This window comes from Corythoichthys intestinalis, chromosome 2 (genome assembly GCF_030265065.1).
Source record: "Corythoichthys intestinalis isolate RoL2023-P3 chromosome 2, ASM3026506v1, whole genome shotgun sequence".
NCBI classification, from domain to species: Eukaryota; Metazoa; Chordata; class Actinopteri; order Syngnathiformes; family Syngnathidae; genus Corythoichthys; species Corythoichthys intestinalis.
In genome coordinates, this window is record NC_080396.1 from 30,020,257 (window position 1) to 30,047,726 (window position 27,470).

General features: G+C 40.2%; 1 protein-coding gene and 1 long non-coding RNA gene across 5 annotated transcripts in view; one reads left to right on the forward strand and one right to left on the reverse strand.

Moving 5' to 3' along the window:
• Positions 1–27,469, reverse strand: LOC130909289 (uncharacterized). Its single transcript, XR_009061723.1, has 3 exons — positions 24,622–27,469; positions 24,430–24,536; positions 1–8,209 (listed from the first exon to the last, which is right to left on the reverse strand). It is a non-coding gene; the product is annotated as an uncharacterized LOC130909289 (long non-coding RNA).
• wnk3 (WNK lysine deficient protein kinase 3) overlaps positions 1–27,470 on the forward strand; it is a 72,693-nt gene that overhangs the window by 41,691 nt on the left and 3,532 nt on the right. Inside the window, exons 3-24 of one of the 4 annotated variants that reach the window (XM_057825478.1) lie at positions 5,932–6,104; positions 6,252–6,472; positions 7,218–7,375; positions 7,458–7,546; positions 7,614–7,833; positions 7,960–8,257; positions 8,343–8,452; positions 9,008–9,154; positions 11,614–14,265; positions 14,481–14,524; positions 16,348–16,486; positions 16,586–16,702; positions 16,949–17,050; positions 17,131–17,179; positions 17,250–17,402; positions 17,570–18,732; positions 20,203–20,449; positions 24,474–24,565; positions 24,646–24,971; positions 25,063–25,298; positions 25,370–25,465; positions 25,620–25,780. In XM_057825478.1, coding sequence (XP_057681461.1) covers positions 5,932–6,104; positions 6,252–6,472; positions 7,218–7,375; positions 7,458–7,546; positions 7,614–7,833; positions 7,960–8,257; positions 8,343–8,452; positions 9,008–9,154; positions 11,614–14,265; positions 14,481–14,524; positions 16,348–16,486; positions 16,586–16,702; positions 16,949–17,050; positions 17,131–17,179; positions 17,250–17,402; positions 17,570–18,732; positions 20,203–20,449; positions 24,474–24,565; positions 24,646–24,971; positions 25,063–25,298; positions 25,370–25,465; positions 25,620–25,780 — 6,993 coding nt within the window. Of the gene's footprint in view, positions 1–5,931; positions 6,105–6,251; positions 6,473–7,217; positions 7,376–7,457; positions 7,547–7,613; positions 7,834–7,959; positions 8,258–8,342; positions 8,453–9,007; positions 9,188–11,613; positions 14,266–14,480; positions 14,525–16,347; positions 16,487–16,585; positions 16,703–16,948; positions 17,051–17,130; positions 17,180–17,249; positions 17,403–17,569; positions 18,733–20,202; positions 20,450–24,473; positions 24,566–24,645; positions 24,972–25,062; positions 25,299–25,369; positions 25,466–25,554; positions 25,781–27,470 lie in introns of those variants that run through there. The other 3 variants (XM_057825471.1, XM_057825488.1, XM_057825497.1) reach the window with 3 other exon arrangements.

Consider the following 27,470-nt stretch of genomic DNA (forward strand, 5'->3'; position numbering starts at 1 on the left):
TATATATACACAGGACTGTCTCAAAAAATTAGAATATTGTGTATTCTAATTTCCTGAGACAGTCCAGTATGTATATATATATACACACACCTAAAAATGCCTTTACGCTTGATAACACACATCACTTAAAAGTTAGGATTTTCCCCCACGTTTTTCAATTGAATTTCTATTTGTGTCAAGCCATTTTTAAGTTCTAGTTAAGGTCCTGATAGGATTTTGAGTTTTTGCACTGTTCAAAATAAATGTATGATACAGGCTGTATTGGAGCACATTAGGGACTAGTGCTACTTGGTGTTTTATCCAGCAATGACTACTGAGCTAAAATTGATAGTTAGCATTATTGAGTTTTTATTTGACACCCTTATCACTCCACAACGCTATGTTATGTTAAAGCCTGTATGTAAGACACGTTAGCCACGCATCGAAAGTGGTTTTAATTGATTGAAACCTAGCCCTCCGCAGGGCTAACGTAAGATGAGCTAGTAGTGACAGTAACGTTAACCTTATATATTAGCGCTTAGCGCTTTTTATTAGCGCTTAGCGCTCTACTGCTTTAAGATGGCGGCTGTTTGCTAACGCTGCCCAGACGCGGCCTAGTCTGTCATTGCGCATCTAGTTCAACATACATGTGATCTCTATGAGACTTACCAGACGCTAGCTGCAACTAATGTAGCATGTGCGGGCTAGTATTTAGCAACGTCGGCGTCGTTTGTAGCGGTTGTCGGCTGCAGTAAGTTTTTTTTTTTGCTTCTTCCTCTACGCACGTGACATCAGCGCGTTGTCCCGCATTAAAAGTAGTCCGAGCAAAACGTGATGCTTAGAGCTGTCAAAATAAACGATTACTCGAGGTGAATAAAACTACTCGGATCAGTTTTTAAACTCGAGTTACTCGAGTTGCTCGAGTATTCGTTTCAGCTCTAATCCCGATACTAAACTTGAAAACTATTATTGCGATATTCGTATATAATTTTAGAAAAAAACAAATCAAAATGGACATAAGTACATTTATATCAATTTATTCCTGAAACCTCATCCAGCACTCAAGTAAAAAGGTTTTTGTTTTATGTTTGAACAACATACGGCTTTCGTTTTAGCATTTTTTCTTATATTATTATATTATTAAAAGGACTAATCCGAGCAACCGCTAGAGGGCTCCGCCCTGCTAACTACTGGACGGGAGTAGAAGTGCATCCACGGAATTGATTATTTCCACCAAAAACACACGTGTAAGGATCAATTCTGGTGGATTTTAATCGATACAAGAATTGCGTGATGTAATATCGTGATATATCGTAGAATCAATTTTTTTAACACCCCTAAGTAGAACAGTGGCTTTTTAATTTGACATTCAGAGAACATTGACTTTGGTAAAATCTAGAGTTGTTCGATAATATTGGTCATCCATTAATTTAAGCCAATCAAAGCACTTAAATTAACTTTGGAAACCATAGGTGTCAATTCTGCGTCAGTATGTTTGCTGGGTTATAAATTAATGTATACGGCCTTTATGCATCGGCTGGTCAGCACTCGCCTTAACAGTTCTGTTTAGAATTACTTCCGTATGTCTCCAAAATTAAGATAGTTTGTCAGGAATGAGCAGGCAGGCAGGCAGGATGTGTGGACCTAATTGCAGGGAAACAAAAAGCGAGGCAGATAGGGCGGTGCAAAAAATGATTTAATTAAGGCCGACAGAAAAAACAAAGTACAAACCAAAACTGAGGTGATTCCAAAAACACAGCAGCAAAGAAAACTCAGGTTACTAACAAAAGGCTGGGTATCAAAAAACTTACTTGGAACACGAGGGCTTGGAGAGACATAGACGCTGACACTGACATAGACAATGACGCAACAAGGAGTGACAAGGAACTGGGTCATTATAAACGCAGACAAGGGGTAACGAGGCGAGGAACAGCTGGGTAACACAGGTGGATGCAGATTGCAGGATACACTGGGAAAACACACACAGGTGAGAGCAATGGGTAATCACAGGGACAAGTCACACAAGGAGAAACCAAACACAAAACCTAACATAGTTGAGATTTGTTAATGAGGGAAAGACCATAATCACTCATTGTGCACAAATAAAATGAACAATAAATTAAAAATCATCAATTATAAACTCATCACAAAAAACAACTACCTCACCAGAAAGAAATAGTAACCAAGAAAAGTAGTGAGACACGTAATTATCATTAAAAATCTGTGCAAAAGCCCAGCAAAATGCATCTTGGGAATTGTCATTGAATTGGCATGTCCTGTGATTGCCTGCCTGTATTTGTAATGTTTTAGTTTCCCCCTAGTGGCTCTTTGGGATAACAAGTGTCAACGTGATTTATTTGTGTTATTCCTACTATTTATTTACAGACATTTTGGCTCATTTCAATTTATTTTATTTATAGAGGGCATTATTTTGGCACCTTTTCCTATTACCTCAGTTGAAGATGTTCTTACTTTTCACAGAATGTTAATTTTATTTGGAAACTTGAATTGGGTTTTATCATAATTAAAGCATCCAGTGGGGATTCACAATACAAATAGCTATAATATGTTAAGTCCGTTTGATAACTGTATCGGATTTTGGAGTTGAACAACATCGGTATATCGGTTATTGGTTAAAAAGTAATTATCGGACAACTCTAGTAAAATCAAATGTAGCAAAAGGGGAGACGCTCAATGCTTAACCTTTGAATTGTATCATTCAAGTAAACGACACACATTCACAGCTAGTTCGGGTCTATCCGACTCGTCTTTATTAATGTGGTTGACATTGGTGTCAATGGCTGTCTAATCAATTTTAACTATATCATTCATTGTTCAAATAGATTGAACCTGTGTTGCCGTCAGTGGTACTGAATAACTGAAACATCTTTCCCTGTGCCGTCTCTCGCCCTCAATGGCAGCAAACGAGTTAAAGGAAACATTTTAGCTCTGCCATGTCAGTGGATTGTTTTCGCTTCGTCTCTGTCAGCCATGCTGGACATGTGCGGCAGATGGAGCACAACTGGGTTGGAATAAAACTCAAGGTGTTCCCTGTGCACTGCAGAAGGAACACTCTGTGGCTACTGGCATCTAGAGGCCTTCAATATCAGTGCAACATTACAAGGCAAAGCTTCACAGTGTTGTTATGAAGATGACAAAAACAATTGCATTCAGTGTTTGAAATAACAATAGTCACATAAATAATAATTTATTTAAAATATTACAACAAAATGTTACACCCTGTAACAATGTCAGTTTAAACGTGTTTTAACCATGTGGCATTTATAAGTTGTATTTTTTCTATAAATATTTTTCTATTATTATGATTTTATTTTTTTTTTCATGTGAAACAAATCTACCCAACTTTTAAATGTATGCACAATATCATAGGGGTGCACAAAATCCATTTTTTGAAACCAATATCGATAACTTCTTGCTCCTCAAGGCCGATACCGATACGATAACTGATAATATAATTTTTCAATGTATATTCACCTGAGTTTTTGAACACCTGTAGGTCAAAAATACTAGTGGTTGACTCAGCATAGATGATGACATGAACATTATTATAATGAACAAAACAAAGACAAGAACAATTTTGACTTGAAATATAGTGCCCATATTATTTTTTTTCAAATAAATATAATTTTCAAATAAATATAATTTGAGTCAATCACAATCAGTCAGTCAATATCATTGACGATGTGTTCCCCTGAACATTGAGCACTAATCTAAAACAAACATAAACCCAACAGGTATTGTGCTTTGTCAGCAGATAGAACATTTGGTGCAACAGGAGAGGAGACTTTTGTCGTCATGGTCCATGAAACCACTTTCTTAACCTGGCAATTATAGAACAGCAAGCCTATCAATAACCAAAAGGTCTCTCAGGAACTTGTAAACATAACACTGTAAAATGAAAACATTTGCTAATTGACATAGTAAGGTTTCTAACTCAGTGAAGGAAAAATACGGCCTCTAGAACAGTAATAAAACAATACTGGCAAAACAGGAGTGGAAACAAACGCGCACATCCCAAGCCGACACCGTGCCAAAAATATTATTAATAGGCCCGATAATACATACTGTTATCGGATTTATTGGGATAATGTCATAATTCCTATTATTGGACCGATAATTATCTGACCGATAATTATCGTGCACCTCTACAATATAAGCAACATTTCCCATTAAACTTGGTTGTGTCGACTTTTCCATTTTCACTTACAGCATATTGAATTGGTTCTAGGCAAAGGACGACAAAGCAAATAGTACAATTTAACACAAGCAGTTTGCATTCGTGCTTTTTTTCTTTTGCAAAGTGTTTGCAATTGGAGTTCGTGCTTTTTTCTATTTGCAAAGTGTTTGGACTTTGCATTTTGCCTGACACCTCTCGGCCACCGTATCAAAATGCTTTACATCACATGAAAATCTGCAAGACACAATTAAGAAATAGAAACAAAAACACAAATGATACTTAAAAGTAACATTAAGTTATTAAGACGGTTAAAAACAAAAACAGGAAATAGAATTATAAACAATAAATTAATGAAAGCGAAAGTCATACGATATTGAACTTGAACTTTAGGTGCAGCCATGAATACGCAGTATTAAACAATAGCATTTTTAGCCTTGATTTAAAGGAGCTTACTGTTACTGTTACTGAGCACACTTCAGGTATTTTTTTCCAGAGATGAGGATCACAATAACTACAGTAAATACTGCCTCTCTCTGCGTGGTTCTTGTTCTTACAAGACAAAGCAGACGGGTTACAGACGACCTAAGTGGTCCAGATGCTTTGTATGGGGTGAAACAAATCAAGCATGTATTTTGGTCCAAGGCCATTAAGTGTTGTAAACCAGCAGCAGTGTTGTTTTTGTCAACGATGACGACAACAAAAATATTTCGTCAACAAACACTTCATTCATGACGATAACGAGACCATAGTGAGGTCAAAATGTGACATTTTATATGTACTTAGGTTGCATCATAGCAATGTCTGGTTGTGTCACTCATGTGACGTGCTGCGCACCCCCCCTCACCAGTGCAGTGTCCGCTCCAGTCTGAAGGCTTGCATATATGCACACACATTAAGATTTTATTTATTTATTTATTTATTTTAAATCTCGGCCAGAGAGAATACGCAATGCTGCTTTAGACTTCAAAGGTCTGTGCTGGGTGATAGTCACACACTAAATGTAATTTGTAGCATTAGCATAGCATTTGTGTTAGCATTAGGCTAATGCTAACAGCGATTGTCGTCTTAAACTCTCAGACAACTTTTTTTTTTTTTTTACATGCAGTTTGTGCCGTCCAGGTGATTAATGTGCTGTTTTCCTGCTGAGTGTGTATTATCACCAAGTTGACGTTGTCCTTGTCGACACTGCAATATGTGCTCGTCTGTCAATGTTCATTCGAAATAGTTGGGGACCTGTATTTATTTATTTTTGGAGTAAATTTTTAAAATTTTACAGACAAAAGCATTTTCAGTAAATGTCGACTAAAAGTTGACGAAATTAGTCTAGAGTTTTCATAAACAAAAATCTAGACGAAGACAAGCATATATTGAGAAGACTAAAATACGACTAAGACTAATAAATATTAACGTCCTAAAGACTAAGACAAAATTTAAAAGGGCTGCCAAAAACAACACTTGCCAGCAGTAAGATTTTATAGTTTATCCTTTAAATAACAAGAAGCCACAGTAACGATTTCACGACCAGTATACTATGGTCCAGTTTCACAACTGATTTTTTTGTTGAGACCTCTAAATACTCTTGCAATAATCCAGTTTACTGAAGATGAATGCATGAATATGTATTCCATGTCTTGTTTGGACAGAGGGCCCATAGATTGGTTCTAGCATTCATCCCAAAATGTTAACACAAGGCTTTAGTGCGGCAAATCTATCGACTGCAAATAATCTCATCCCACATGGTCCCCACCACTTAGGACCGCAAGCTGACCAAGGCGGAGCAACAGCGCTTCAAGGAAGAGGCGGAAATGTTAAAGGGGCTCCAGCATCCCAACATTGTGCGCTTCTACGACTCATGGGAATCTGTTCTGCGTGGCAAGAAGTGCATCGTCCTCGTTACTGAACTCATGACGTCGGGAACGCTCAAAACGTTAGTGCAGCATTATCTACCTCGTCAAAAAACTGTTATCTGAAATACTGTAAATATCCAAACGTTAACATTTATATGTCAAAAATTTACCTTTGAAGTGTTATGGTACTTATCGTCATTATTACCCTTGACTCTTTCTTCTTTTAGATACTTGAAGCGTTTTAAGGTGATGAAGCCCAAGGTTCTGAGGAGCTGGTGTCGTCAAATCCTGAAGGGCCTTCATTTCCTGCATACCAGGACTCCTCCCATCGTGCACAGGGATCTCAAATGTGACAACATCTTTATCACGGGCCCCACCGGATCTGTAAAAATAGGTGATCTGGGACTGGCCACCCTCATGAGGACCTCTTTTGCCAAAAGCGTCATAGGTAAGCTACAGAGACAGTGTCATTTTGAAAACCATTATTATGTGCAGTTGCTACATCGGCACCAGTTATGCTCCATAAATATGTCATGCCTGCAGAGTATACTGTAAATGACTATTGACAGTCTCTAAAATGTATGTACACAGCACTTACACAAGCATAAATGTAGTGGTTGGACAATTTAAGCAAAGGAGCGCCGACGCAGCACATTGAAAAAGCTTGGTGATAGCCCCTGTTGTTTTATGTGTATATATCCACATCTGCATTCCTCTATATAACTACAAATAAGGATTAACCATTTTTAGAGCCTGATTCATATGAGATTTTGAGGACAGAATGCCAGGGGCTAAAATATAGCAAATATATATTGTTGCCTTAATAAAATGACAACATCAATATACATACTGTAGAACGCTAAATGTTATGTTATGCAAAGAAGAACACTGCTACAGTACATAACCCTTTATAGGGCAAGTGACTATTTTGGGTAATTTACGAAAACTTTCTTTCATAAAGACCTGGCATCCACAGATGTGGACATCACATTTTGGGTAGTGTTGGTCGTCATGTCCCAAAATTTAATGTCCGCACATTGTGAATGCCACATAGGTGTCCGCTAAGGCAAAAGTGTCCTTCAGTCACAAGATGACATAATCTAATAAAAGCGAAAAAAGTTGATTCAACAGTAACAATTTATCTTTTTTTTTTCTTTGTGTTTAAGCCGTTTTGACATTTTCTGCTTGAACAGGAACCCCGGAATTCATGGCTCCAGAAATGTATGAGGAGCATTATGATGAGTCTGTAGATGTTTACGCCTTTGGAATGTGCATGCTTGAGATGGCGACTTCTGAATACCCCTACTCCGAGTGCCAAAACGCCGCTCAGATTTACCGCAAAGTCACAAGTGTGAGTCCATATGACGTCACCTAAGTGTGGTCGAATCATTTCTTGGTTCCCAACCTATTATTCCTCTTATGCCATTCTGCAGGGGATAAAACCAGCCAGCTTTGATAAAGTAAATGACCCCGAGATTAAAGAAATCATTGAAGGGTGTATTCGTCAGAACAAGAGCCAGAGGTAAGCAGGTTTCCTTTTCTGATAAAACCCAAAAGAAGTGATTTCTTCCTCATCATTCCCTACACAGGCTCTCCATCCGAGACCTCCTGAATCACGCTTTCTTTGGCGAAGACACTGGGGTCCGCGTTGAGTTGGCAGAGGAAGACACTGGCACGCAGGACTGTTTGGCCCTGAGGATTTGGGTTGAGGAGCCCAAAAAAATGAAGGGCAAACACAAAGATAACGAGGCTATCGAGTTTAGTTACGACCTGGAAAATGACAGCGCTGAGGAAGTGGCTCTCGAAATGGTGAGACATTGAAAGAATACATACAATGGAAATGCAACAAGCACAGCCGTTCTAACTTACATTTGATGATGTTTCATGAAACAGTAAGACTAAATCAGTCTAAATGTCCATTTTTGTCTGTCGCAGGTGAAGTCAGGCTTCTTCCATGAGAGTGACGCCAAGGTGGTGGGAAAATCCATTCGGGACAGAGTCAACCAAATCAAGAAGTCACGGGAGCGACGACAGCAGCAGCAACAACTACTCCAGCAACAGCAGCAGGGATTTGAAGAGAGACGGGACTCCACTATAACTTCTTGTACAGTCTCTCGTCTCTCGAGCCCATCGTTACTGGGGGGTGCGGCAACTGGAGGTGGTGGGCAGGAGGCTGACAATCTCCCTGAAGTGGACCCACATGTTGTCAGGGGGGCGACACTATGCCTCCCAGGTAATGTAGAAATTATACAGTTTTTTGTGACACTTGAGGCAAACTACTTTTCATTCTCTTTTTTTTTTTTTTTTTAACTTTTTAGGGGAAAGTCTTGGGTCTGCCAGCTGTGAATCGTGCGCTAGCGGGCAGAGCCAGTCATACTCTCAACCTGCGGAATCGTTTGCTCTCTCACAGACTTCTCAGCCCATCTCTGTATGTTGAACACACGTGAATTCAGCTCAATCATACATGACACCAATTACCTACAGATTATAATACCTGCCGCTGTATAGCGGCTCAGCTACATAAGATTCAGATTTTTTTTTTTTTAGGAAAACTGAACTTAATTGCAAGCTTACTTTTATGTGCTTTCACTGAAGTGTCTTGAGATACGAACTTCCTAGTTTTTCGAGATACAAGCAATTTGTTTGGCCTTTTTTTCTTCCCATATTGTGGCACTAAACTCAACTAGCAATTTTTCCAAAAACGGGTTTCAAGTTTCCAGTTAAGGTTTATTATAAAATAAACATAAAGCAAAGACAATTAAGCGTGTATTTAATCAGATACTACATTCATTGAATCAATCCCAATTGAAATTAGTTCTGGAATGAATTTCATTTATTTCAAGGCCCCGATGTACACACCACTGTCTGTCTATATTGCTCATTTTCAGCTAGAGCATATGGGTCTGAAATGTACCCACAGTGATAAACAGGCTTCACTGCATGGATATTGTTTGTAATAATCCTTCATTTCATTGGTTTATAGCGCACTGCCGTACTGACTAATCCTCCGAGGCTCCCAGTTGTTGAGAGTGGAACTGTTGGTCAGAGTGCCAGTTTGTCCAGCATGAGTCAAAGCAGAGGCCCACCTGTTGGTCAGACATTTCTTCAGCCCAGCGCCATGGTTCAACAGGTATCGTCAAGTATACCTCAGCAGTATTATCAGGTGAAAGGAGTTATAACACTAATTTGTAATTCAATTGGGAGTTACTTTTATATGTGGCCCACAGCATGCCACTGTGTTGTCTGTACCATCTCAACCTCATCTATTTAGGGGGTTCAATTTTTATTTTATTTTTAAAAAATTTTTCTGTTCTACTATAACTATCCCGACACTATTTTGTACATTTATGTATTATGCCAATAATAATGTGTAAAAACTGCTCCGTGTATAATGACAATATTTTTTATCAAAGATTGTTTATTTTTCATCTTTAAAACATTCGACTGTTCCTTCAATTTGAAAACCCAATAAGCCGTGGTTCATGCAAATAATGCTGTGGATAACACCCGCCCCCCACTGCTGCTTCTCTTAATGACGTAATACGCAACCACAAATCATTTTCATAGCTTTTTGACACTGTCTCTCTGACTGCATGCTGTACAGGGTTTCCCCCAGGTCATTAGTGGAGCTCAGATTAATTTAATATAATGGCCAAATTCAGAGTGTTTGTGGATCTTTCAAAAGTTATATATAAATATGTTTTAAAATAAACGGCCTAAAAACAAATCTTAAATCTACTGTTCAGAGAACAATGAGCTAAATAAATTGATTTTGTAAGACTTTTTAAACAGTTATAATATTCCAAAGATATAAGTACAAAAATGACATTTGCAGTAGAATATTGAGTTCATTCACATTACACAATTTTAATGCTCGATATCATGTTTTCCCAAACTGAAGTGACAGTAAAATGTCTCTAAACATCTTCAGTTAGGCTTTCATGAACCTGTAGTTGCCCTGTTTGTACAGTGGGGCAAATAGTAAGTATTTAGTTAACCACTAATTGTGCAAGTTCTCCCACTTGAAAATATTAGAGAGGCCTGTAATTGTCAACATGGGTAAACCTCAACCATGAGAGACAGAATGTGAAAAGAAAACCCCAGAAAATCACATTGTTTGATTTTTAAAGAATTTATTTGCAAATCATGGTGGAAAATAAGTATTTGGTCAATACCAAAAGTTCATCTCAACACTTTGTTATGTACCCTTTGTTGGCAATAACGGAGGCCAAACGTTTTCTGTAACTCTTCACAAGCTTTTCAGACACTATTGCTGGTATTTTGGCCCTTTCCTCCATGCAGATCTCCTCTAGAGCAGTGATGTTTTGGGGCTGTCGTTGGGCAACACGGACTTTCAACTCCCTCCTCACCCCGTGGCGTCAAAATGATAACAAGAATGGTGAGCAAAAATCCCAGAACCACACGGGGGGACCTAGTGAATGTCCTACAGAGGGCTGGGACCACAGTAACAAAGGCTACTATCAGTAACACAATGTGCCGCCAGGGACTTAAATCCTGCACTTCCAGACATGTCCCCCTGCTGAAGAAAGTACACGTCCAGGCCCGTCTGCGGTTCGCTAGAGAGCATTTGGATGATCCAGAAGAGGACTGGGCGAATGTGTTATGGTCAGATGAAACCAAAATAGAACTTTTTGGTAGAAACACAGGTTCTCGTGCTTGGAGGGAAAAGAATACTGAATTGCACCATACCCGCTGTGAACCATGGGGGTGGAAACATCATGGTTTGGGGCTGTTTTTCTGCAAAGGGACCAGGACAACTGATCTGTGTAAAGGAAAGAATGAATGGGGCCATGTATCGAGAGATTTTGAGTGAAAATCTCCTTCCATCAGCAAGGGCATTGAAGATGAGACGTGGCTGGGTCTTTCAGCATGACAATGATCCCAAACACACAGCCAGGGCAACAAATAAGTAGCTTCGTAAGAAGCATTTCAAGGTCCTGGTGTGGCATAGCCAGTCTCCAGATCTCAACCCCATAGATAATCTGTGGAGGGAGTTGAAAGTCCGTGTTGCCCAACGACAGCCCCAAAACATCCCTGCTCTAGAGGAGATCTGCATGGAGGAATAGGCCAAAATACCAGCAACAGTGTGAAAAGCTTATGAAGAGTTACAGAAAACGTTTGGCCTCCGCTATTGCCAACAAAGGGTACATAACAAAGTATTGAGAGGAACTCTTGATATTGACCAAATACTTTTTTTCCACCATGATTTGCAAATAAATTCTTTAAAAATCAAACAATGTGATTTTCTGTTTTTTTTTTTTCACATTCTGTTTCTCATGGTTGAGGTTTACCCATGTTGACAATTACAGGCCTCTCTAATATTTTCAAGTGGGAGAACTTGCACAATTAGTGGTTGACTAAATACTTATTTGCCCCACTGTATATAGAGCTTAAAAATGTACTTTTAATATTCAATTTTAATATGAGGAACGTCAACTGCTAAAAATGTGGGAAACCCTGTATTATCAAAATTGTTAATTGTTGTGGCAAAGCTTATTCTTACCTAATGTTTACCTACTTTCTCCCTTCCCTTTTTGTCAACACCAACCATTTCATATCACTACACAGTCACAAACATTCCCATCAGATGCATTTCAAACTGCTGCGCCGCAAGCGTCTCTGGCTCCCTCTCAATCATACATCACTGCTGTTTCCCCACAAGTTCTCACTTCATCCATGTCAGTTGGTGAGCCTGCTGGACTGGTGGTGACTATTCTTCCCCTCGCTCAGCAGTCCCAAGCCCCTCCTAATCAGCTCATTGACATCATTCAGCAGCCAGTGCCCCAACAAACGCAACCTCTGCAGACTATCGTTCAACCACAGAAAGGGCAAAGTGGCCATACCCCAGCCCTTCAGCAACAGCAAATAGAGAGCCAGGGCATTCTGCCAGAAACACTCCTCAGTACCACTCAGCCTCAACGGAACCTTCCAACTATAGTGGGCCGGAACCTTAATGAGCCTCAGCAGCAGATCTGTCTACAGCAGACCCTTCCACTAAATCCACTGAACCAAGCAGCAGAAAAAGGTTTGGAGCAGCAAGCTTTGTCATTGCCACCACATGGAGAATTTTCTCAAACTGTAAGGTGTCCTTGTGAGCAAATCACCATGCAACCACAGCAAGTTTTACACGCTGACCAACATCAAACCTATATCCCGCTCGAACCGCAACAAGTGCAACTAAAGCATCAGCAACCAGAGCAGCAGCACACTGTAGTACAGAAGCACTTATTAAATCAGCAAACAGCTCTTCTACAACAGCAGCATCAAGACAAGCCACAACAACAAAATTTAGAGCAACAGAAACAGTTGTATCAACAAGTGGAAAATCCCCAGGCAACAGTACATGAAGATCCACTGAGGCAACAGCAAGCAGAGCATCAGCAGCCACAGCTGACTCAACAACAAGCACTATTACAACAGCATTTCCAGCAACAGCTTGCCTTACAACAGCAGCAACAAGCTGTTTTGCAACAGCAGCCGCAACAAGAAGTCATCCCTCAACATCAAAAAGAGAGATTACAACAACATGTTGTATTACAACAACAATTTCAAGAGCATCAACAGCGCCAAGCTACCATTGTTCAACTTCAGCAAACAGAAAAGCAAGAGGCTGTTGCTTCTCTGCCAAGGGGCAGTCAGCAGCATATAGAACAGAAACAATCTGAAATGCATCAGGCATACGCCCCTCAGCTAAACAGCGCTCAATTCATAGCTCACAACCCCCTCACAGGTCAACAAGCTGCACTGATCCTGCAGCAGCAAGCCCATTCTAATCCAACACCACCGCAAGAAGTGATTCAGTACCACTCTCAAATTGGACCCTCTGTCCCGGCTCCCATGATCATGCAGCCTGTCATGACGTCAGGGGTTGTCTCTGCTCAAGCTCCCTCGCAGCAAGGACAAAGTGAAGTTCCTACCCAAAGCCTAAGCCATATTCCTGTCCAATATATAAATCAGTCTACAGTGCAAGCAGCTCAAATGATGATTGAGCCCCATGTGGTTCCTGCGGTTGGAACTACCCAAGAAGCGACAGAAATTGTCATCCATGCCCAGAACCAAGTGTCTGCCCAGCCAGTAATTCTGCCTCAGCCTCTGCAGTCATCAGGTTGTCTGTCCCAACCTCTGCTTAGCAAGAACACATCTGCCAACGTTCAGATCATGGGCCAACAAAGACAACCTACTGTCCAACATCCTGTAACAATTTCCGGTCAGGAACCACATGAGACTCTTTTTCCTCATAATGTTCACATGTCAGGCATGCTGCTACCTCAACTTCAACTACAAACTCAAAATCAGACTATTCTCCAGACCCCAAGTCACTGCGCGGTAAGCCATTTGACTGCTCAGTCCAGTCCTCAGACAAGCTATCAGTCACCGCTATTTCGACACGATGTAACAAATACTCCACAGCAATATCAGCAGGCCAACACCACCAATCTCCCTTCTCTGATAGATCCTGCTTGCGTTGTTACCACTGCTGTCAATATTCCAGTAGTCTTGGCCCAGCAAAAACAGCCGTTAGGAAGCACAGAAAACTCCTCTGTAATTCAGCCCATCTCCCAGCCACAGCTGCAGATGCTTTCTCAGGCTCAGCAACTGCCACCTTCCCAAATCCAGTTGCCAGTCAAGCCTATCCAATGTCCTCTCAGTTCTCAGATAGGCAGAGATGAGGCCAAGCTGTCAGCACAACGACCTCAGCCTGCCATGCATCCAGACACACAGCTTGCCCCCAGGAATGAGGCCAATCATCATTCCCAGAGCACCAATCTTTCCTCCTTGTGCAAGAGCGCAGCGATGGGGATGGTACCTTCCCCTCAGCACCAGGACAAACACACGCTAGCAGCCCACACTCACACACATTCTGACATTCAGGCACAGTCACACTCACAAACACACATTCAAAATCAGGCTCATTCTTACATGCAGGTGCCACCTGCTGAAGTTCTTCACGAGGTCCTCCCTGTACATCAAATAATCGTGAGCCCCTCTCTCACCACGTCTCTCCCATCATCACAACCATCCTCCCATCCTGTTCCTGCTCCCTCTGCGCCAGAGCTGCCATCTCCTCCAGCAGCCCAGGTCAACTTACCAGGGCAAGGAAACTTTATTCCTGCCTCCCCTCCACCTGCTGCCGCGATACAGCTGCTTAATTCTCACTCCCCCAAACTGCCCCAAGCCTCGCTGCAAGACTGTGACATTTCCCAACTGAGCATTTCTCAGGTACCCGAAGAATGAATGGAGATGAGTTGATTGTATACCTTGCAAATTACTGTTGGAGTGAATGATAGTGTGTAAAATATTTGATTCAACTAACACTTTTTCATTAATTGGATATATGTTACAGCTTCACTTGCATTCATCGCTGATGTTGGTTGTGGTATTTGTTTTCCTGTGCCTTTTTGTGTTTGTATTTATAACATTGATGTGTTCCTCAGGATTGTCTACCTCTGTCAAATACCGAACGCCCTTCCTCAACTGGGTATGTCTAATTTCACAAGTGTCTTTCAGTGTGCCCATCATCATGCATTTGCATGCATGTAAAAGTAAAAGTGTTCATATAAGCTTAATACCAAGCAGTTTCGAGCATTCCCAATACTGCTATGCACAACCTAATGCTTTTATGTTATACCGTAATGGCCCGAATACAAGACGATTTTTTTTGCATTGAAATAAGACTGAAAAAGTGGGAGTCGTCTTACATTCGGGGTCTAGACATTATACCCAGTCACGACGTTAGATGGCGCCAGATATCATTGAAGCGAATGCTAAACTTGAGTAATGTTCTGTCATGACAGATCTCAGCTACTCTCAAGTTTAACCAGTTTGCATTATTTTATTGCAATGTTTTTCCTTATTCAGATTTGTTTCAAGACTACAGTTAGACCTCTCTTTGATGGTTGATGCTGTTATTGCAATTTTGTTGTTTTATCACAATAGATTGGTTTATTTAGATTTCAAAAACCAGAAGCCATTCATTTACGATTGTGATTGCACTTTAGTTTACATATTTAAATGTTCAGATATTAAGATTTGAATGAGGCAAAATAACATTCTTTTTCTCTCAAATATATTGTTATAATCATTTGTTTCAGATGTACTGTAATTATTTTCATGTTTAAAAATTAATTTGGTGTTCAAAAAGTATTTTTTCAAACTTGAATCTTGAAAAGAGGGGGTCGTCTTATAAACAGGGCCGTCTTATATTTGAGCCAATACGGTATATGATTAATAGAAAATTGAAGAGAGTGAATGTATTGTTTCAACATGCAAATATATTCATTATCATATTATCTTTTTGATGGCAAAGTAAACTCAGTAAGCATGCAAAGTTTTTGAATTGCAGTATATTTTTCTTCTTTTAAGCAAATACTGCGGTGCCTTGAGTTATAAGCGACCCAACGCGTTCATTCCTCAAAATAAAGCATGAGCCATATTTAGTTTTGCTTGTGAGAGACAAATTTTAGATGATTGCTGTATCGAGGTAGTGAACACAACTTTTACTCTCAAACTAAACATTTAACTTTAACAATTACATCTTGCAGTAATTACATCTTGCATTACAATTTAAGCAATAGATACGTATTTAAACAAAAATGGTATTAATTATTACACGCATATACTATACAGTGCAATACTTGACTCCTTCAGTCAGTTGTCCTTCTGTCTGCCATGCAAGTCAGGCTTACAACCAGATGGCGTAGCACAATGACTATCAAACCCAGGGGTGCCCAAGTCCGGTCCTCGAGAGCGCCTATCCAGCTTGTTTTCCATGTTGCCCTCCTCCAACACACCTGAATCAAATAATCCGGATCATTCTCAGGCTCCTGCAGCGCTTGCTGATGAGCTGATCATTTGATTCAGGTGTGTTAAAGGAGGGAGACATGGAAAACAAGCTGGATAGGGGCTCTCGAGGACCGGACTTAAGCACCCCTGATCAAACCGAAGGAAAAAATGTGTCAAAAAATGTATAGATTTTATAGTATATTTATTTATGTCATTGCTGTCTGCTTTTATGAAGTACAATATAACAGTAGTAGTGTGCTTCATTTATTATTTACACATAAAATATTTTGGGGTGGAATTCTGCAATGGGCTAATGCATTTTCAAGTCATTTCAATGGAGAAAAATTACTTGGTATATGAATGTTTCGAGTGTGGTCATTGAACAAATTAAACTCATACGTCAAGGTACCGCTGAATTGCTTTTTAAGACGGATTTGTTAGATTTAATTTTGACATTTTTGTGACCTCTCATGTGCAAAACAATGTGTAGCAACTTTGAGACTATTGTCTTGCCCATAGATCGGTGCCAACAAATGGAGAAGAAGCTGTTTTGCTTTTGGCAAATGGCAAATTGGAAAAAGTAAAGGGCCAGAGGAGAGCATCTTCTCTGAAACATGACAACAAGGTTTCACATCAATTTCAACTGAGTATGCTTCAGGTGAAAATGCTCAACAAAAAGCAATACATATTAGCCAGGAATACTACAATTGTATACTTTTTTTTGTTTTTTAAAATTATCATTATTGTTCTTGCCTAGGTGTCAGGTAGCGGTGATAATATGGTGGAATGCCAATTGGAGACCCATAGTAACAAAATGGTGACATTCAAATTTGACATGGATGGAGATTCACCGGAGGACATTGCGGATTACATGGTAAACTGCTCACGTGTCACATAATTATCTGCAAAATTTTAGCTCAAACTGCACTGAGGGAACTTGCCAAAATAAGCCTCAAATATAAACAGACACTAAATTGCAAAGTTTATTCGTATTGCCATTTTTATGTTGGTCAAGCTTAGTGTCAAAGTTCAACAATCAGTTGAAGGATTTGCTGCTTGCCTTGCATTTTCAATTATTTGGTCGTACTGCGGCAGATAATGGATGGTACTTTGTTTCCAGGTGGAGGAAGTCTTTGTCCTTGATGTGGAAAAAGAGAAGTTCATTGAAGAGCTCAGAGCTATAGTTAAAAAAGCCCAGGAAATTCTTCAAACACATTCTCTTGTATGTTCATTCTACTGTTCAGTATCACCCTTACAAGCTGTGTTTGATTTCTGATTATCCTTTTCGTGGTTCCAAAATAGACTGGGTCTACCGACCAGTTACAAGTCAGCACTCCCACTAGCACAACATGTAAGTTTAACACGGTCTTTTTTAGTTTTTTCAACTGTAGAACAAACTGAAAATACGTTTGATTTCTCAGCCGACTCTGTACCACATTCCTCGCCGGTGGGACGCTGGCGTTTCTTTATCAACCAGACCATTCGCCACAAAGACTCACTCTCTACCCAGGGAACAGCTACAACACCCCCCACTGGAGAAACAAGGACACTCCAACCCCTGAAAACTGAAAAAGGTGAGATCAAGCATCACTTGCAGTTCCAGGAAATTGTTTGATTTTATTTCGCATTTTAAGAAAAGGACAATACAGTTTGCAATTGAATTTTATAAGCAAAGCAACTGCTGTAAAGATGAGGTTTTTGCCACCAAAATGTACATGTTTATTTCTCTCAACTTTTGTAGAGAATGAAACCTCTCAGAATTTGGAGCCCTTCAGCGGAGTGTCCACTCCGTCCCCAGGTTCTACTCTTCTAACCCCTTCGACCACTACTGTGCTTACTTCACACACACTTGAAAGCAGTCATGAAACTGCTGACCCTCAAACTACTTCAGCTGGTCTCGATCTGCCAATCCTCACCTCAATTTCTGTCGACCAAAGACCCAGTGTGCCGATAACCACTCCAATATCTGTTGTCACCAACCTTACCGCCATGCCTGCTGCGGCCGTCATTGCACCCTCCACACCCGCTACGGTTCAGGCGGATGTCACAGTAAGCCACGTTGGCCTGGAGCACCCTAAGCAGATTATTTCCCAGCAGGTTTTGGTAGCCGAGCAACCTCAACAGTTCCTTCATAAACACCTGGCCCAACAGTCCGAAATCCCTGCTGAGCTGCCACCAAAGTGGTGCCAGACACAAAATCCGGAGCGAGAGGAAGTGGCCAGAGCCGCTGATGTACCTCTGAAACAACATCCGCTTCCAAAACAATCCTCGTTACAGCAGTCCGAATCCGAGGTGTCCACGGGAGAGACAAGTGTGACAGAAGATGCGGCGCCGTGGCACCCTTCCTCCGACTCGACTTTACCTCCTCTTCATCTGGGGGCGACAGAAGCCCCCTTGCTCCCTCTGTCCCTCACATTCACGCCATCTCCTGCACAGCCTTCCTCGGTGGCCGAGTCGGACAGCGAAGGGCCACCTAAAATGGAGTTTGGTGATAACCGGATGAAGACTCTAGATGAAAAGCTGAGAAACTTGTTGTATCAGGAGCACAGTGGCACGTCTCCAATAGGTGGGGCCACCTCCGCTCTCACGTCGACGGCCTCCACATCTGCAGGCGCAGAGGAGTCATCGGAGCCGCAGCCGTTGTCATACCCGCCGCCTACTTCTGTCTCGGACGCGTCTCCCCTCTCCACGTCCTCCACCACTTCCTCTTCCACCACCACCACCACTGACCCTGAGAGCTGTGAAGGAGCAGAAGAAGGCTCTCCAGAAGTGTTACACTCAGCCGAGCGGCAGCCTTGCGTTAGTGAGCCCTCCACCACAACTCCCGCATCTCTTTGCTCTGCCAGTCAGGAGATTCCTGCTGGGCCTCAGCGCCCACCAGTGCCAGGAGAACCAACTATCCTTGTGAGTGACTAATATCAATCAATCAGTGTGTCCTAAACAGCGAGAACAGGATTAGTTGTCACATTTTTTTACATTAATTCATTAATATCTTCGTATCAGCACGTCCTACAATAGACATTCATTTATTACAGTGAGTTTTAATATCTTAGGTTGGATTTGACATCCTTTTTATTTGCATCTCTTTTTTTTTTTAAGAGTAATTTATTAATGTTGTTCCTCTTGTGGACACTTACTTTGAAGTTCCATTCCGCCGACATTCATGAACAGATCTTCTTGAAACTTGGTAGCTATGTAGCATAGGCCAGTATCTATCTACCTTCCTAGCCCGGGTTTTTATTTATATATTTATTTTTGTATCAGAGACGATTAATTATTTGCAGTCTTATTTTTGCTTTAGCCAGTACAGAGCATGCAGACGCTTCATCACAGCCTTCACTTTGCAATGTTCTGTAACACGGTCGTTCTTGTTTTTATGGGTGCAACTCTGGTAACTTACCGTATTGGCACGAATATAAGACGACCGTGATTATAAGACGACCCCCTTTTTTTCAAGACTCAAGTTTGAAAAAAGACTTTTGAACACCAAATTAATTTTATAACGAAAATAATTACAGTACATCCGAAACAAATGATTATAACAATATATTTGAAAGTAAAAGCATGTTATTTTGCCTCATTCAAATTTTAATATCTGAACATTTAAATATGTTAACTAAAGTGCAATCACATTCGTAAATGAATGGCTTCTGGTCTTTAAAATGTAAATAAACCAATCCATTGTGATAAAACAACAAAATTGTAATAACTGCATTAACCATCAAAGTGAAGTCTAACTGTAACTAGTCTTGAAACAAATCTGAATAAGGAAAAACATTGCAATAATGCAAACTGGTTAAACTCTTGGAGATCTGTCATGACAGATCATGGCTTCAATGATATCTGGCGCCATCTAGCGTCGTGAATGGGGAGAGTAGTTGAGATCTGTCATGACAGTACATGGCTTCAATGATATCTGGCGCCATCTAGCGTCGTGAATGGGTATAATGTCTAGACCGCGAATATAAGACGACCCCTGTTTTTCAGTCTTATTTCAATGCAAAAAACACAGTCTTGTATTCGGGCCAATACGGTATATGCAGATATTCCACAACACTGCGATCTGGTGTTTGGGTTACGGGAAGTATGACACTAACCTCTGTGACAACCAACTCCATTCTCCCCTAATTACCTCCATGTTCAATGACATGTATGATGCCCTCGAAATAAAGCACAACGTACCAAATAGGATGTAGCCTGACTTCTAGACCTCATGTAATACAATCAAATGCAAGATTAAAAATAAATAAATAAATAAAAAAGTTTCACCCATGATGGCTTAGCTTCATTGTGGTGAGCATGTGAGTCTTCTATCTTTTTCTTGAAAATGTCTGAAATCAAATAAGCCTTTGTTAACTCTCCTACCTGTTTTAGGCTGTACCCTCACAGTGTGACAACAGCACCGCCGGAGAAGCATTGCAGCCCTACCGCCAGCAGATCCCCCTCCAGCATGGAGCGCAGCAGCATATTGAAGGAGGTGGATATTTTGGCCTAAACCTGACATGTCCTAGTATCAGAAATCCTGTTTCTAGCAAGAAATCCTGGACTCGCAAATTCAAAAACTGGGCATGCAAACTGCGCCATTCCGCCAGCTTGTTCAAGAAGCCCAGAGTCCAGCAAGGTAGTGTGCTCTTAGGGATTTCTAGACAGATGCTGAGCGATTGGGTGGCTTTGTTGAGCGTGAATGTGGAAGTCTAATATTTAGTACTAGATTTGACCTAGAGAATTAACCACATTAACTTACAGGAGGTGTTTACATTAAACGTTTACAACGGCATACATTAATATCTCTGTGTTTGTATATTGCTATATGACAGCATTTCTGTGAACCCCCTACCAGTTCACAAGTCATTGGTCACGACTTCATCACCTTAATGAATCAAATTTTATTTATAAGCACTTTTCAACAATGTTATACAAAATGCTTCACAGGTTAAAATCCTCTAAATCCACCCAGCTTCCTACCCGCATCTGAACCTTGGAACTACTTAGCCCCGCTCAGTCGTTTCCCCCCCCCTTATAGCCTCTATTTGCTTTTAAAAAAAAAGTGCTCTTTCAATAAACCATGCCAAGATACCATGACATAATGCCAAAGCTTTGTTTAATAAGAAAATATTACAGTATTTTGTATCTAAAAGGGGTCGAGGTGACTCACATATGAATTTTAATTAGTTATGTGACCATGCTCGTGACTTAAAACACTCCAGTCAAATCATCCTTTTCCACTGAAATTACTAGAAATTAAATATGGTTCCAGATTTCCAAAAAGAAAACTAAAAATACATATCTAGCTAAATATCGCTGTATGTAATCCTGGAAGTTTAGTATTTTTTTAACCCCTTTTTATGCTTCCCTTTGATGGTCATTGTGCTGCTGATATTGGTGTGTGCACACCTTGGCCAAACTGGTACACATAATACAGGGGTTTTAATTTACTATCATTTCTGACATTTTTTATTTACAGCACATTATTATTGTTAAATTGTCATTGCTTTGTGCTCATTTTTTTTCATGCCAGTCTTTCCTTTTACATAAGTTACTCACACGTGTGGCAAGATAGGTGGGGTGTAGTTCCAATGGCCCTTCATTTGACGCTAGCTTAGGGATGTATTCAGTATAAACTCATTCATAACTATATTCTTAACAGCAACAAAAAAACAAATTTACAGTGAAATACAGTGGATTGAAAACGTATCCAAACCTTTTGGAATTTCTCACATTTCTGCATAAAATCACCGTCAAATGTCATTTGATCTTTGTCAAAATCACACAGATGCAAAAAACAGTATCTGCTTTAACTAAAACCACCCAAACATAGATTTTAATGAGGATAGTATGCAAACATAAGCATTTTGTGCCCTCCCCTTTGGCAACAGTAACTTCAACCAGGCGCTTCCTGTAGCTGCAGAGCAGTCTGGCACATTGATCAGGACCAATCTTGGCCCATTCTTCTCTACAAAACTGCTGTAGTTCAGTCAGATTCCAGGGATGTCTGGCATGAATCGCTGTCTTTAGGTCGTGCCACAGCATCTCAATGGGATTCAAGTCTCGACTTTGACTTGACCACTCCAGAATGTGTATTTTGTTCTTCTGGAACAATACTGAAGTTGATTTTGTTTTGGATCATTGTCTTGTTGCAGCATCCATCCTCTTTTTGGCTTCAACTGTCTGACAGACGCCCTCAGGTTTTCCTGCAAAACATCCTGATAAACTTTTGAATTCATTCTTCCATTAATGATTGCAAGTTGTCCAGGCCCTGAGGTAGCAAAACAGCCTCAAATTATGATGCTCTCTCTCCACCATGCTTCACAGTGGGGATGAGGTGTTGATGTTGATGAGCTGTTCTATTTTTCCTCCACACATGACGTTGTGTGTTACTCCCAAACAATTCAACTTGTGTTTCATCAGTCCACAAAATATTCTGCCAAAACTTCTGTGGAGTGTCCAAATGCCTTTTTGCAAACCTTAAACGAGCAACAATGTTTTTTTTAGACAGCAGTGGCTTCCTCTGTGGAGTCCTCCAACGAACACCATTATTGACTAGTTTTACATATAGTTGATGTGTGCACAGAGATATTGGACTGTGCCAGTGATTTCTGTAAGTCTTTAGCAGACACTCTAGGGTTCTTTTTTGCCCCTCTGATTATTCTGCGATGAACTCTTGGCGTCATCTTTGGTGGATGGCCACTCCTTGGGAGAGAAGCAACAGTGCCAAACGTTCATTTGTAGACAACTTCTCTGATTGTAAATTGATGAACATCCAGACTTTTAGAGATGTTTTTTTTAATATCCTTTCCCAGCTTTATACAAATCAACAATCGTTGATCGCAGGTCTTCAGACAGCTCTTTTGACCTAGCCATGATGCACATCAGGCAATGCTTCTCATCAAGACAATTCTTACCAGGTGTGTGTTTTATAGTGGACAGGCAGCTTTAAACCATTCATCAGTGATTGGGCACACACCTGACTTAAATTGTTTGGCAAAAATTGGTTTCAATTGCTCTTCAAGTCTCCTTAGGCAGAAGGTTCACTTACTTATTTACCTTTCTGTTATTGTTTGCATACTATCCTCATTAAAATATGAAAACCTAAAAATGTTTGGGTGGTTTTAGTCAAAGAAGACACTGTTTTTACAGCTGTGTGATTTTGACAAAGATCAGATCACATTTGATAGTGATTTTATGCAGAAATGTGAGAAATTCCAAAAGGTTCAGATACTTTTTCATACCACTGTACTTATAGCTGTGATTTAAAGAATTTATCCTTTGAAAAAAAACAACAACAACAAAAATACACCCCAAAAAATTGTATACTACTTTAGTAATAAATTTAAAAATAGATTTTAATTGAAAAATAATGGTAGAAAGCCTACCAGGATTCGAATCCATCTTGGCAGTCGAGTGTGCAGACTAGCGAACTACTGAAGACTAGGTGCATAAATTGCCTTGCGTCCTGAAGGTTAGCAAAATCTTACTCCCTGAGAATTTGAGTGTACAAGCAGCTGAAATTAGACTGAGCTGTTTGCTCAGTAGTCAGCATCCTCAATTGCCATGGCGACAATGCGGATTCAAACCCCAGTTGGATTGGAGGGATAATGAGAACGGGAGCGCTGTAATGTCACCATCATCATCAGACCGGTTACACATACAGTGGGGAGAACAAGTATTTGATACACTGCCAATGGGAAAACCCATTGACAGTGTATCAAATACTTGTTCTCCCCACTGTACATACTTTTTACAGTCGTTTTTTGGTAAAGCAACAGCTAAAATATAGGTCTTTTATGGAAGTGTGTAGTTAACTGTTATAATGTTCCTTTAATTTTTTATTTTTTTTTACACTGTAAGATTCTTTGAGAGAGCAAATTCTTTATTTGGATTTTGGTTACCCATCAGTGTTTTTTTGGGGGGGGGGGGGGGTACTGTATTATGTGTATATTTTTTAAGCAGCAATAAATTATAATACAATTAATATTTTGTTTTGATGCGTGCGTTATTAATTATCGATTTGGTCCTAATGTTGCTGTGTGTTCCTAAAGTCACTGAATTAATGTCTGGGTGAGAGCGTGGCTGGTAATTGGTGGAGAAGCAGGAAGCCAGTGGTGCACATGAGCAGAAATGCAACAATAGGCAAGAGAGGTAATTTTTGTTGCGGGTGTAGGTGGTGATGAACAAACTTTTCCAAATAAATCTCCTGGAGAGAAACATGATGTACAAAAATCAGTAACTAAATGCTAAAGAAACCCATGCAGAACAATTACTAACTGACCTAACAAGTTTTTACCTAGTTTTTTGTTGCACACAGCATAACATTCCTGTTATAAAGAGGATTTTATCCACAATTTATTTAAAAAAAAAAAATGCACGTGTTCTTTTTAAAACTTTAACCACCAACTCCTTACATGCATGTACTTCGTGAATAATTTGACTTTCTTTGCTGTTATACATTTGACATGTATCCCAGGTTCTTTATTATATAAATCATGTATGGATACATTTTTAACACTAATGTATGTTTGTCTTCAATGTTTGTCTGTGTGTACTGTATTTGTACGACGTCTTTGTTGGACATTTTTCTGTGTGTTCTGCAAATTCATGTACCTGTATCTCTTGCTCCCTGTTGTCCCTTTTGGTTTTCACCCCAGCCTCGTTATTAGATGGACAGTCCGGCAGTCTATCGTCCAAAGAGGTGAAGGAGATGGCCCAACCTACACAGTCGCGCAAAGGAAGATTTCACGTATGGATTTGATCACAACTTTTTCTTTTTAGGTGTGGGGGAAGAGTGATCTGTACCTTTTCCTCACCTGCTCTCAACAGGTGACCCCTGTGCCTCACGATACGTCGTCAGGTCATGGTAGCGCTCAGAGAAAAGTGGGCCGCTTCTCTGTTACAAAGGCTGATACCCAGGACGAGTTGGGACAGACAGACAGCTCGCCGGTATCTTCTGTTCATATCAGGGAGAGGAGACGTTCTCGAACAAAGGAAGTTGAAAAAGATGAAGGCAAGAGGACGCTAGCGATAGCCCATCTTTCGAGAGCTCACGGGCAGAGTCATTCACCCATAGACAGCAGCGACGATGATGATGATGGTAGCGAGTTGGAGGATGAAGATCTGAGGAAAGAACTGCACAAGCTAAGAGAGAAGTAAGTTACAACAGTCTTCTCAAAGGCAATAAATCACTTGCTTCCATTACCAGAGATAGATGTCCAATTGAACTGTATTTTAAATACATAGGCACATCAAAGAAGTGGTTTCGCTTCAGGCCCAGCAGAACCGGGAACTGCAAGAACTGTACAGACAACTACGTTCCCAAAAGGACCAAAGGCAAAGTCTTCCTGCTTGCTTGTCTCGGAGTCCTGCTCTTCCCGCTACGCCCCCACTCCTCTCTCCTCGTAGACCCCGGCCAGCAAAAATTAAACTCCGACCCCGCCCGCACTCACACATGGATAACAACAGCGTCACAAACGCCGGTAGGTAATCGTTAAAGTCACAATTTCCCCTGGTTTTTACTGTGTAGTTATTTATTCTACTACTTCTCCAGCATTCCAGCAATCGAGCAGCTTTTCAGGTGCGGAACAGAGTGGTGTGCGTCCTCATTGGAGCTTAGAGCATCGCTCCTCACTCCCTGCCAAAAGAGGTACTGTGCCGCTAGAGGCTGCAGAATCTGTTTTGTTAGTTACATCATATTTGTACTTTATATACAGTATTTTTTACCCAAATATGCAGTGTCAGTAGGTTACATGGTCAGAGCAGAGAACCCAGATGACTGAATGGCTCAACTTATTGTTCAGATCAAAGCCCTGCCAGGAAAAGCACATTCACAGAACTGCACAAGTTGGTGGATAATTGGACAAATGAGACAGCAGGCCATACCGTGCCCAAACCGTCTCTCAACGAGATCAAGCACATTCAACAGGTGCAGGAGTTGGGAAGCTGGACCCGGCCAACTGAGGTACCAACGACACATTTGTGTGTGGTGATACACAACACTGGCTACGTTTACATGGACCCATTTTTTGGGATTAAGCCTGATCTGAATTGAAATGGACACACACCCCATTTGGAATATTCTAACTAGGGCTGTCAAACGATTAAAATTTTTAATCGAGTTAATTACAGCTTAAAAATTAATTAATCGTAATTAATCGCAATTAATCGCAATTCAAACCATCTATATAATATGCCATATTTTTCTGTAAATTATTGTTGGAATGGAAAGATAAGACGCAAGATGGATATATATATTCAACATGCGGTACATAAGGACAGTATTTGTTTATTATAACAATAAACCAACAAGATGGCATTAACATTATTAACATTCTGTTAAAGTGATCCATGGATAGAAAGACTTGTAGTTCTTTATGAAAAATGTCAGTACAAGTTATAGAAATTTTATATTAAAACCCCTCTTAATGTTTTCGTTTTAATAAAATTTGTAAAATTTTCAATCAAAAAATAAACTAGTAGCCCGCTATTGTTGAGGTCAATAATTACTTACACTATAAAATCAGTCGCACCCAAGCGCCAGCAGAGGGCAGCAAAACTCCGCAAAACACAATTAACAAGTGGGCCTTTCACTCTACTGTCATTTAAATCTGTCTGAGCTGGGCCAAGTGCGTTAATTGCGTCAAATATTTTAACGAGATTAATTTAAAAAATTAATTAACGCCCGTTAACGCGATAATTTTGACAGCCCTAATTCTAACTTGATCAAGCCCATTCTGATCAAGATTCTATTCCAAACGAGAGGGGTGGTTTATGTCGATTTATAATCTGATCATCTTGCATGAAAATACTTATTCCAAAATTTCTGAACAAACCGTCTTTACCGTGTATGTTTGTGGCGTGACGTCAGTATACGCGTTTCTGTTATTGCCGGAAGCTAGTAGAAGCAGAGAGAGCAGAAGACAGTGCAGGTGAGACAAACACTTTGCTGGAGATGTTAAAAAATCTTACAGTTGTTGAAAGACCTGACTGCAGAAAAATAGGAAAAATACATGAAATAATGCTATCAAAGTAGAAGTGGACAGAGTGATCCTTTGTTGACATGGAAGTCGCTACGGCTTCTTCTACTACTACTACTATGCCTGATATTTTTGGTCAATCTGCGCATATCAAAATAATTTGTTTCAGCCATCAGTGTGGTGCCTGAGTGTCCATGAAAGTGGTGCATCTGATCATAATTTTAATCTCAAGTCTGATCAGATGAAAGAAATGTTGTCCTTGTAAACGTAGCCAATGAATTCAAGTGATGATGTGAAATGGAATCTTGTGTAGGCCACAGTTTACCTGCAGAGATTTTTCAGATTAGGTCCTGTGAATCTCTTTTATTGTGATAAAGGGCTATATGAATAAATGTATGTTATATAGAGTATGATAAGTGTTATGTAAAGTACATTACGTTACAGAGTAGAGGCATTACCATTCATTTCAAATGGAACAGATGATTTAAAAAAACAAAGTGTTTGTAGTTATAAACAAGGATATGGAACAAATTTAGATCGTACTTCAGCAAACAGGATGACACTTGCTGCTTTGAATGTGTTGTTTCAGTAGCATTCTAGCGAAATATGTTGTAGTAATATGATCCAATGTAATATGGACGCTAAGTTTGTCGTGCTACACGAGTAAGAACAGAC